The 12,718-nt window shown below is 39.3% G+C and overlaps 1 protein-coding gene across 7 annotated transcripts; it reads right to left on the reverse strand.

Annotated features, from left to right (window-relative positions):
• Nucleotides 1–289: 289 nt before the first annotated feature.
• Nucleotides 290–12,460, reverse strand: LOC103703006 (malate dehydrogenase, mitochondrial-like). 7 transcript variants are annotated; one of them, XM_089930922.1, is made up of 7 exons: nt 11,970–12,460; nt 11,693–11,866; nt 11,430–11,578; nt 11,257–11,316; nt 10,998–11,113; nt 9,125–9,242; nt 290–794 (listed from the first exon to the last, which is right to left on the reverse strand). In XM_089930922.1, the coding sequence occupies exons 1-3, from the start codon at nt 12,333–12,335 to the stop codon at nt 11,516–11,518; spliced, it is 603 nt and encodes a 200-aa protein (XP_089787048.1). In that variant the 5' UTR covers nt 12,336–12,460; the 3' UTR covers nt 290–794; nt 9,125–9,242; nt 10,998–11,113; nt 11,257–11,316; nt 11,430–11,515. The 7 variants fall into 7 exon arrangements, with proteins under 7 accessions (XP_089787048.1, XP_089787047.1, XP_089787046.1 ...); XM_089930921.1 differs by having other exon boundaries at nt 11,257–11,341; XM_089930920.1 differs by having other exon boundaries at nt 11,430–11,598; nt 11,970–12,459.
• Between the last annotated feature and the right edge of the window lie 258 nt (nt 12,461–12,718).

Below are 12,718 nucleotides of genomic sequence, written 5' to 3' on the forward strand. Positions count from 1 at the left end.
TTTCGCTATGCGGACGCCGACAAGCGGAGATGGGCGACAATAATGCACCATCGACTGTACCAACTACCGCGTCCACATCCACATATTAATACACTACTCGACAAGGATGCCGAAACGAAGAAACAACCTAGAAACTCGACAGCGCTGCCTAACAAATCCAGTAAGCCCTGGGCCACAAGGGGGCCGCCGCCCTGAGACATGACCTTACGTAATAGCTGCAAAAAGTTAGATTTCAATAGGCTGACAATCAAGATTGCAGAGTGACCGACTAAGAAAACATCAAGCAGAGTTTGAAAGAGAAGTCAGGCTTTTTTACCAAAAAAAAAAAAAAAAAGATAAGTCAGGCTCGCAAAGAACCAGAACCATAAGCCAAGCGTCCGCAAGAATCATATCTTAGTGCTTTCTTCAATTTGCATGACTTAATTGACATAATTAGATCCTACGGAAGGCCATGAGCCTAACTGAAATATTTCATGGTACCTTTTTTTGGAGTTTTTGATGTAGTCGAAATCTAAAAGACTAGTTGGCTTTGATCTGACAGCCAAGCCAAGCACCAGAGTAACTGGTGACACAGACACAATGATGATGACCTTCCCTTAAAAGCGCATGCAAAACTGATGGGCCTAGGAGAACCTAAACCCCCGTGTAGATAGACTAGTTCTCCTGGACGAACTTAATCCTCCTCTCTGTGGAGGATTTGAGCTCAGCCTTGAGACCCTCTAAGCCCTGCTTCTCACAATTAGAAAGGGATCCAATCCAAGTACTTCCTCCGCACCATTCTTTCCCGGCCTCACCTGTAAAACGAAAGAGGATGGAGCAATTTTTAAGAGATGCAAGTTGGCTCAAAGATCATGACCTAACAACGGATAGCAAAGAATATTTCTAGTCATTTTAATCACCATAAGTTTGGTAAAAGAACATCACAGGCATAAGCGCATTACACCACACACTGGTTGTAGAAAGATCACAGTCTGCATGATAAATCACCTGGAAGCATATTTCACAGAAAAGTAGAGGATCTAGCCGATTCACCAAAAAAAAAAAAAAAAAGTAGTGGATCCATAAGTTACTATTTGTCATCAAGTATTTAAAAAAGTGAATCAGGACTTAGGAATCAGGTCGGCCACACTGTTTGGTTACTCGTTCCAACCAAGCACCAGAGTGGAGATCAGCAGAGAATCTCATTGTTTGTTTCAGTGCTCAAAAAGAGTTCTATGCTACTTGGGGAAGATTGCATCGGTTGTTGTATCATTGCAATTAAACCAAACTAGGTCAATGGTTAGAGTACATGGAAACCAGAAAAGATTAGATGACAGCTAATACATGTATTGCTTCATAGAGAACTAAAAACTCCTAGTTACAACAAAAGAAAAGGGAGGTTTGCAAGGATTCCTTTTTGGGGCAAAAAGCAAGAAATCAGGTCTAAAGGAGATTCCATGGGAATCTACTATGAACTGGTTAGCTGTTTGTGCATGCACATGCTTTGATAATAGTTGCAGGCTGTGTATGGCGAACTGGTCTAGTGTAACATGCAAGCCACTACCATATAACTAGTAAAATCAAAATTACTATGAAATTTTAGTGCAGTCAAACTGCTGGTGAAATTAACCTTTTCATGGCTAAGCACAAGGGAGAAATGTCTCTAAACCATATACTTGGTATTCAAAGACTAAAAGGCAGAGTGCACAACATTAGTTGGCTTTAGGTTGAAAATTACTGCTTTCTGTTGTTCCCAATTGGTAGCTACTCAGGATTTGTTAGACAAATGAAGTTTGCTCCAGAATCTAATCATGGTTTTGAGTACACCGTTCCATATCAGATGTACTGTACCATATTGATTGGAACCGACACCTGGTTACCAAGTATTTGCAACAAAAACTGTACTGTGCCAACACTGTACCATTTGCATACAAATATGGGTAACAAAACCAATCCTTAAAACCTTGATCTGAATCACCTTGTTTTATGTACTTGGGATTTCTTTTCTTATGTGGTTATAATGCCACACTTCGACCCACAGAGTTTGTTATTTATGTAAAAAATCAACACCCAGATGCCCCAATTCAGCATGTCAAAGTCAGTTAAGTTTGCAAATCCTCCAACAGATTATATGTTGTCCAGCAGGTGTAGTTGCTCATACTTGGGGTTCAAACAAAAAGTCATCAGTTCTAACAAGAGGCCTGCAAGCAATAACAGATCATTCGAGCATCATGACACGATGTTATGACTAAATTTATTAAACAGTTAAGATCATCCTATGTTTGATCTCCCTTTCCAGCCTGATTACAAATTTTTTAAAACAGTTTTATCATATCAGCATAATTTGCAACACCTCACGTAAGGGTCCAAATTATCTCACATGTCCAAATTTTATTAATTGAAAATGTTAAGCTTTTTCTTTCAAATTTTGATCCTTTCAAAAGGTAGAATTATTCTCTTGTTTCTTTCTTTTTCTTTTTGTTGGATGGAGGTAGGGAAGGTGGGGGGGGGGGGGGGATTGTCTACAATGGTGCAGCTCTTACTCTTTATCAAGCTCGAAATGTAAAATGGCAAACTCTTTTAAATGTATAGTAAAAAGGATTATAAGAACACCTTTTTAAGAACAAAAAGGCAATAATGACCAAAGTCAATCTCTTCAAGCATGAACATCAACAATAATTCATGAGCATAAAGAAACCAAAGACTAGCACATGTAATTTTATAAATACTCATTACTTAATATTTGAGTTAGTTCATTAAAGTTTCTTAATAAATTGGAAAACCAATCTTTCTGTGTTTCTAGTCTAGAGATTGACGACAAGAAATTGTGTTGATATATTACTTCAATGTTACATACCCTCAGATAAATCTGCAATAATATATGCCGGAGAAAACTATTAAAATATATGAAAAAGATAAATAATGAACCTTAAAAGAAAGTCAAAACATCAATGAAGCATTTATAGGGTTTTCAAAATTTAATCACCAAAAAAATAAAACATTATATATAAATGTTCAATTTTTTCCAAATATTTATTCTGTTTTCTTCATTCACTATAGCTGTGTATTTTAATTTAACAGAAGATGCCGGAACTTCTGAACTAACCAACAATAGCTGCTGGATTGGTTAATGGAAAATTGGAAATCATAATAAACTGACAACTGCCACGTGTAATGTATCTTTATGGTGTATCTTATGGCCATTAGATTAGTTTCAAGATAATTCTTTTATAAAAAAAAATTATACTTATGTCATGAAACTACTAACACTAAATATGTATTTTTAACATCTATTTTTTTTCCTGATCCCATACATCTCTGTCGTAAACATCCCCCTAAAAGCATTCTTGATGTATTCATTGTGTAGCATTTTTTATTTATTTATTATTCAGTAATGCACAATCCCACCTTGCATCCCTATTACAGATTTATTTATGTTCCTATCTAAATTGACCAATAGCATTGCAACTAGCGGTGTAGGTGGTTATCAACTTTTATACTATCTTGATCTGCACAAATCTTATTCATCGTAAAATGTTATCCATCTCAAGCACTCCTAACCCAAGTTGCAAATCTGTAAATTATACAGTCATCAATCACTTGAAATACGTGGCAATCTTGGTAAGGCGGACAGTGTAATCCAGCAGCCTTGGTAAAATTAGGAGCGTATTTCGCAGGACGCAGCTCAACCTACACTTCAGAAACAGCTGTGGGGTGGGCCAACACGCATATTTGGATGCCCCCGCAGCCAGACAGCAGCCTACAAAAAGAGCTGCATGCCTCTTATAGTGCTGCATCTCATCCGACGTCCAAATCAATCACAGGATGAGCTGCAAGGCCTACAGCTGAGTCCCCTTTGTACTTGAGACCGTCCTCAACACCTCCACGCTCCCTCTTCGAGCACCTACTGCCCCCTCCAAGCCATTCTCCCACTCTGGGCAACCCCTTGCCAGCACTGTCCAGAGACCTCTTGTATCAAAGTTCCGAACCTCCCGTGACCATCCTCGCCAAGCCCTACCCCAGGCCCAGGGCCGGCTCCAGCCTTAGGCGACTGAGGCGGTCGCCTAAGGCCCCCGGCCCAAGGAAGGCCCCGCTCAGCCACCCACTGCACAGTTTTTTCTTTTTCCTGCTTAACGCTGCATAGCTTCACATCCGAAAGCTAGCAGCCTAGCAGGACAGTGAGCTACCGGCTACCACCTGGCTATGCCGCTACAGTGCGTCCCCGACGACAGACAGGCTATGGGCTATAGGTGTCTGAGGTGAGGTAAGGCGGGCGACGGCTACGACAAACAACGGACATTCCCTCCCCCTTCTCTGCCGGTGCTTTTTTTTTTTGCTGAACCTTCTCAGCTTCTTCAGTTCTCCTCTCCCCCCAGACTCCAGTGCTTCTTGCCTTCTTCAATTCTTCGGTAGCTCGACCCTTCCCTTCTCGGCTCGATCATGACACCGTCGACGGCTTGAGGCTTCTCAAATCTTCAGTTCTTGGCTGCCCCTGCTCCGACGGGGAGCATCCACTAACTCTAAGCCGGGCCCAGGAGCATCCAAGTTCCAACGGGATTACGGGAATTCGGGAAGCATCCAATTTTATCGTCGCTGCCCAACTTGTATAGCTGTAACCTGTAAGTCTTGATTTCTCTTTTTTCTGATTTTCTGTGATCAAGTGCAAGATATAAAAAAGAAAACCCTGATTCTCTTTTTTCTCCTGCCGTTCTATCTGATTTCTTTTATCTATTTTCTTCTTTACTTCCCTTTCCCTCTCTGGTCTCTCTGTATGGGTTAGATCGGCTGCATCTCTTGTTTTTTGTTGCTGGTCCATGCTCTTAGAATTGTTATTTAGCAATCTACTGTTGGCGCATCAGATGTTTGTTAATTTGCTGCAGTGATTTGTTCATAGACAATATAGCATCGGTCCAATGCATTTCAGGGCCCAATGCATTTAGATAGGATTCTTGTGTTATTTTTTTGTTCCTGATTTGAAGTTTTCTACAAAGTAAAATACATATCATTCTCCATTTAGTGTTTGCTTGTTGTTTTTGTGTAACTCATAATTGGTTTTCACATGCAGAGTTGTAGCTGTTGCAACTCAATTCCAACGGTCTTTTATGAAACTTCTATGTGATGCTCAATTTGAAGAACTATCAGCACAAGATTTGCTGTTGACATATGCATTGAACAATGACTATCTCTTGACATTGCCAATCTATGTTGATTGGAAAAAGGCTTCGGAGTCCAATGCAATAATATTCAGGTAAAGTCATTGGGCTTAATTCTAACCTATGTTTTGGTTGAACAAGGAAATCACGTAATTGTGACATTGTTGTTGAACATACTGGTTGTGTACATAATTCATTGTTTCATCCTACTGTTTTGGAAGTATCAGTATCATTAAAAGGTTAAATGTAGCATGTATCATTTCCTTTGTACCATTCACATATTCAGATTAAGATACAGTTTTCTTTGCTTATTTCCTGCTATGCCGATGTTACTTTTGTTATTGCTTTTAGTTATCACCCAGTGTATGTTTGTTTCTTTTTCTGGTGAAGCTTCCTAATAAACATCCATTATAAAGAACTACTTAGTAATTGTAGCATACATTGAACATCTCAGTCTGGTTTGCAATATATTTATAAACACAGTTTTAAGTTCCATCCAGGGCTCTGAATCTGAAAAGTTGAACTTCTTGGTTTTGCTTGGAGCCAATCCAAAACCTAGGTTGGCTTTGGAGTTTTGGCTTGTAAGACCATATTTAGTTGTATATATGGACTATTTGTGTTTTTCTCCTTACTCTTCATTTGTTTAAATTCTGAAAAGTACTTCATTATTTTAAATAAATTTTTAAAGTATTTTGCACTTATTAAAATATTTTATCATTTTTTTAAAAAAGGCCTCTCTTAGTGAGTTCGCCTTAGGCCTCCAAATATATTGGGTCGCCCCTGCCCAGGCCCCCCTCCACCCACCATTACCAGATCTCTCTCTACACTCTGCCAGACCTCCCCCAAGCTCTCTGGCCCATGGGAGTGGAGCCAAGATTTGCAATTAGGGGGGCCCCATTGGTACTTTATTGATGATTGTTAAACTAGTCACCATCTTCTTATATCATACATGAAGATTAATACAAATTTTTAAGGAGGTAATGTATAATTACATAAGGATGCTGACAAAAGTGAGTGAGTGAGTCATAAAACTAACCAATTTTTTGAAACAAAATTGATCTAAATTTAATCATAAAGTTCCTTAACCAATTGCAAACTTTCCTTTTATTTAAAAAAAAAACCTTAACTTTTTCAAAACAAGTTTGTTTAGGCAGGAGATAACATGCTAAGAAGTCTTGAATTTCTAAATTTCAAAAATTTTAAGAGACGAATTTATTAAAAAATCAAATTTAAGATTATTATATTATTAATCATTTACAATAGGCATACACCATCCCCTAATTCAATATTCTTAAAAAAATGCAACCCATCTTGGCAACTGTCACATAAAACCTGAAAAAGACCAACAATAGAAACAAAATCTTTAACTATGTACACGTTATTAAAAAAGTCTAAATGTCAATGCATCAATAGTAGACTCAAGGCTCCAGTTCTTGAGAATCATGGACTCAATCGTAGCAAATAAAGAGCCTGAGAAGGGAACTAGAAATATCTCTCTTCTCAAGTTGAAGAGAGATCAAGGTGTGGGAGGTTGGAAATGGGAAACCATGGGAAAAAGAAAGTCTCCCCTTGATTGGAAGGGACTGAACCGCACAAAAGCATAAAAAGATTATCCAGGTTCTATCTTTTCTCTTCTTTATTTGAGCAGAATCATAATTTGGGTAGAGTTCCAGGTCCTCTTTGCTTCCGAAAATGACTAGATTCTCTACTAAACTTCATGAGATTGGACCACAAAGGCGAGTTCAAAATCCAATGGCCCAACTTCAATCCCACCATAAAATAATATAGATAAAACAAAAGGAAACATAATAAAATCTACAGAAGCTCTGAAGGGGGCACCAAGTGCCGGCGTGCTGTGAAACACAGGATGGGGGAAGAGGGGTTCTAGTAATTTTTGCCAGGCAGGCGGCATGTGCCACACCCAGGCCCCCTCGCTCCACCCTTGCTGGCCCAAGCCTCACCATGGACCCCCTCTGCCTGCTGCCACCAAATCTCCCTCTAGGCTTCATTGGACCTCCCCCAACCTCCCTTGCCCAAACCCTGCCCCGACTCCCTTCCACTTGCAACTGTCAAAACTCCCCTCTCATCTCAGAGCGAAGCCTCCCACTCCTCCCAACCTCAAAACCCTGAATTCCCCCTTGCCAGTACTGAAGGCCAAGCCGCCTCCATCACCACAACCCCTCTCCCCCATCTCTTCTCCTTACCCCTCTCCTCCACCACCCTTCCCCTTAATCCACCATTTTGCTCGCCTTCCCATCCCCAACCCCAACCCCCACCCCTCATCACCCACCAAACAGACAAGATTAAGCCCCCTCAAGTGAAGAGCTTGCAACTCAAGATGCATTACAGCTTGAGTTGTAGTGCAAATCTGAATACAGGGATCCAAACAGCTCCTAAATTCAAGTAAGACAGACCCTACAACTCCTCTCCCCCATCTCCTCCTTACCCCTCTCCTCCACCACCCTTCCCCTCAATCCACCATTTTGCTCACCTTCCCAGCCCCCACCCTTCATCACCCACCAAACAGGCAAGATTAAGCTCCCAGAAGTGAAGATCTTGCAACTCAAGATACATTACAACTGGAGTTGCAGTGCAAATCCACCTACAGGGATCTAAACAGCCCCTAAATGCAAGTAAAACTGAACCTGATATTTATCCAATGTTAGAAAGGATCCAACACATGCCCATGGGAAAGGATCCAACAAACCATAAATTAGTCACTTCAAAACTTTACATGATGATTCTGGGAAAGGTGGACGATGTAACCCACAGCCTTGGTAAATTTATATGCAAGTATAGTGAACCTAATATTTATACAGCATAGTAGAAAGGATCCAACTCATGCCCATAGAAGAGGAGGGAAGAGAAGAAGAAAGGATCCAACTCATGCCCATAGGAAAGGATCCAACCCATGCCCATGGAAGAGAAGGACAAAGATGATGAAGAAGAAGAACAAAAAGAAGAGGCAAGCATTACAGCATCCTTCCATCCCCCTTTACACAATGAAAAGTGCATTTTGCTACACTTAATTCTATGTCAGTTTCAAAATTATATACAATGCTTTCATTAACAGAAGAGAAGTATTTTTTCATTGTCCTTTTCAGAACTGGCATTTAACCATCAAGTCTGCTGTTTCATGCAAAAGGTCAGAACTGCTAGTCTTTCGAGAGACATTGCGTTACTTCAAAAGTCCCAAAATGAGGTCTTAATTTTATTTAAAAAATGATTTGGGAAATACTTTAGAGATCAATTTTTGACATCTCACCTCATGTCCTTTTTTTCTTTTTCACAAACCTAAATAGGATATATACTTCATAGTACTTTTCTCTAATGCGTTCCATTAAACCTCCTCATGTTTTCCATTTTCATTGACTCCTAATTTAATGCACACAAGTTACCTTTAGATCAATACAAACAAAAGAAAGAGGGGAAGAGAAATTTAACATGTTGAGAAGAAGTTATTAATGATGCAATACTAACCATGATAATCGACACTATTTTCGATCACTAAATAGACAAATACTTCCACATTCAATAAATAAAATCAAAATCCAGAACAGATATTTTAAGAAAATTCCTCAACAAAAGCAAGCATTTGAAATTAAATTTGAAAGTAATTTCTTTTTTAATAATGATTTAATCATATATAAGTATCAAACATATATTGACTTCATCTTGAACTTTCATAAGTCAGACCTTGGGGCATCATTAAACATTGCAAATCCTTGGCTGCTACTGTATAGTAGTGACACAACTAAGTAGGGAGGTTAATATAGTGATTCAAGAATCGGTATGTAGCAGAAGTATTATTCCTAGCTGCCTGATCAACTATAAGTTCCCAGCAATGATAGACAGAGGGCATTTTAACAATCTAACGAAAAATAGAATTGCAGAACAAAAAAAAGGTATCATGTTAAGCATAAATCAAAACATATCAAATGATTTTATAAATATTGTAACAGAAAAAATACACATAAGTTTATCAAAATTACCATGGAGGCAAAGAAAGGTAGTTCAGTGATGCTTGATTGCACAAAAGAGAATTCCACAAAATCTGGAGCCCCATTGAGCCCCTTCAAGCATGCATCAGCAAAGATGGTCCAAGCATAGCTGCACCAAAGTGCTACCGCTTATGTCCCAGACATTTAAATTCCATATTTATAAACTAACTCTCAAAATCAAAGCACTGGGCATAGGAAAGATTTGGATACAAAGCAAGGAGCATAAAAGCAACATTCAGAAGTAAGGACATAGTATACAATATGTCAATTAAAGAATTAGATAAATCGTTGTTTGTCTGATTCAACAACAAGGCCTATTGATTATCCGATTTAAAATTTAACTACTTTTGAACCATATGTTACCGTTATGGCCAGAGTATAAACACCAACAGAAAAAGAAAAGCCAAAACCGATATATTACAATGATCAAGGAGTTATAACCAGTAAAAAAAAATCTCTTACAAGAAAAGATAGAAATAGCAGAACTACAAAACGTAGTAAAACAGTAACTATTATTGTTTGCTTGATATCTCACAGCATGGGAGACATACATATATAATATAATATGAGGAAGAAGCATAGCTTCTAATCACATTTGACTTGTCTTACAAGTGAACAAAACAATCAGAAAAAATTAAACAGATAACTTACAAGTATACATGTGCTTGTGAAAACATGATACAAGAGTGATGGAACCAGCAATCAAACATCTGGCAAGATCTAGTGGAAAGAGATGGATTAAGAAGTTCCTTGAAAAGGGCATGAGATAGCATATGTAGATTAAAAATATAAGTTGCCATTGATTGATGCCACAATCGATGCTGACAACTCAGATAACCAAAAGGGCAAGGGAAACAAAACAAAATAAAAATAAAAGTATATTCTAGACTCCAGTCACCTAACAGGATATAGGATGGTAGTTGATTATTTTGTTGGGTTAACCTACAATGCACAGTTCTTCTAGACAAAATTCCTGCCAGTGCAGAAAAATAATACATGAACAATTTAAGGAGCAATAATATAAGTTACTAACAAAATTCAACTTCTTTTACTATAAATTTTGTTGTTGAAGTCATCAAAACTTTTCTTGATAAATGTATAAGCTGTTATAAACATAGTCTGAGCAGCAACTTAAAATCTTATACTAGGGACTACATCTGAGATGCAAAGTAAATTGCTACTGGACCATCCCACACTGAAGATTCTTTATTTAGTGATTAAGGTTGCCTAGCATAAAAAAAGTAGAGAAAAGATATCATGAAATCTGAAAAATGAGAAAAAGAGAAGGAGACAGGGCCTACGATTAGCTAAAATGAAAGAAAAGAAAAAAAATATAGCCAAAACAAAATAAATATAAAATAATAAAAACAAAAAAATAACTGTGTAAGAAATTATTTGCCCTTACTCATTATGCAAAGTGCAAAGAGTTCAAACTAAAACAGAAACTTCATAGAATGGTATCCATTTTGGTTTACCAGAGAATGTACATAGTCTATAAGAAAAATGATAAGCATTCTTCCAGCAATTCAGAATATCATAAGGGCTCGCCACTCATCAATAGTAAAATGTCAACATCATCTGATCCACAAATTTCATTCTTTTTTCATGATTTAGCTAAGCTTCACATCATATGATTATACAGGAGTAAATGCATAACAAGCGCCCACTATGTCATCAATCAAAAACAAAATTCTCAGACATTGCCCAAATATATTTGCATAAAAAACAAAATAATGCAAGATCGATCAAGCTATACGATACAGAAATACAACAATCCATGTGCGACATTCATATAGATAAGCCAATCCTAGTTTTGCAGTTAGAGAACACTTTTAAATCACAATAAATGGTTCTTCAGACTTACCCCATGGACAAGGTTGCAGAGCCTTTTCCAGCCATTGCTTCCACCACCTCAGTCCCTCCATCTTGTGTCCTCTTAGTGAGAGCCTTGATATCCTCCGTCAGTTAACGCATTGCTTGCTGGAGCAGCCCGCCAATCAGAAACAAAGTAATGTGTCAGATCACATAAGAGCTCCAAAGGAAGATAATGATAATAAAGAACAAATAACAAAAGACCCAAAAATAATGGAAACAGAATACACTCATAAAACAAAAAGAAACACCTGGGAAAACAGAGGCAGAATGGTTATACCGGCATGCCCACCAACAACAGGAACATTAACCTGTGCAACGAATAATTTCCGTCACCTAAGAGAAAAAGATTTTTGTAAGTGTGTGGAAGACCATCAAATAGGAATAAAAAAACTAACAATTCAAGAAAAGGTGAAAGCTTTACCCTCCACCGGAACCTTTGCCTTTCCGGCATAGAAAGTCTTAGCCCTGACCACATCGAGAGTGGTGACTCCAAAAAGCTTCTTCTCGTCATAAGTCCCCGCCTTCTTGAACACCTCGGCCGCAATCGGCACCGTCGAATTCACTGGGTTGCTAATCATATTAACAAGATTCTAATTTTAACCACGAAAAAAATATGTAGGTTATCTCCATGGTAAAAGAAACAAAAGGAGGAAAAGAAATGGAAAGGAGCGGTGGGTGGCGTACATTAGGGCAGTACTTGGCTATGGCGGTGCAGAGAGACTTGACGATGCCGGCATTGATATTGAATAGATCGTCGCGGGTCATGCCCGGTTTCCAGAAGACGCCGGCCGGGATGACGACGTCATCGGAGCCCTCTAGGGCTTTCCCGAGCTGCTCCTCGCCCATAAATCCAGCAACCTAGATCAAGAAAAGAGAAATCCAAGAACCTAGATCAGAGATTTTATAGGCTTAAAAGGGAGAAGAAGATGGGAGACGGTAGAACAAAGTGGAGGTGGGGGACCTGGGCACGGGCGTTGATATGGCTGACGTCGGCGGCGACGCCGGGGGTGCCGGCGATATCGTAGAGAGCGAGGAAGGAGACGAGGGTGTTGGGTTTCATGAGGAGGGCGAGGGGCTGGCCGATGCCGCCGGCGGCGCCGAGAATGGCGACCTTGCGCTCGGTGCTGGACTCGACGGAGAAGCACCGGCGGGGAGGTGGGAGGAAGCGCCGCCTCCTCTTCTGAGGGCGGTCTCCACCTATCGGAGAAGGAAAGCTCCCATCTGTCTTGCGTTCTTTCCAAGAGAGGAGGAGAGGAGAGGAGAGGAGAAATAGAACAAGAAAGGTTGTAGAAAGAAGGAGAGAGAGAAAGTGACCGGCACCGGACATGGAGGCGGAGAGAGAACTAATTAACAAAGACCGAAGGCCGCCCTCACGTGAGGACAGTGATGCGGTCGCCGCGGCTTGCACTGGATTCTTGGGAGATCTCCAGTGAGATTGAAATATTCAATTAATAATCGAACCAGTGATACGGAATTATAGAAAACTCCGTGAATTCTTGCGGGCAGATGGCATTAGTGCGTCCGTCCAAAAAAAAAAAAAAAATATTATGCTAGCACAAAATGCAGCAGTATAAAAAATTTTTTGATGTATCAAAATATCAATATACTATCTATACCAACTATCAGTACTGAATTAGTATGGTATATTATGGTATATTCGATACCATCATATTTACATCGGTATTGCTAATAGGGCTGTCAACGGGCCGA

The sequence above is a fragment of the Phoenix dactylifera genome, chromosome 5 (assembly GCF_051530095.1).
Source record: "Phoenix dactylifera cultivar Ajwa chromosome 5, Ajwa_hap1_PhDact_Kaust_v1.1, whole genome shotgun sequence".
Classification (NCBI taxonomy): Eukaryota; Viridiplantae; Streptophyta; class Magnoliopsida; order Arecales; family Arecaceae; genus Phoenix; species Phoenix dactylifera.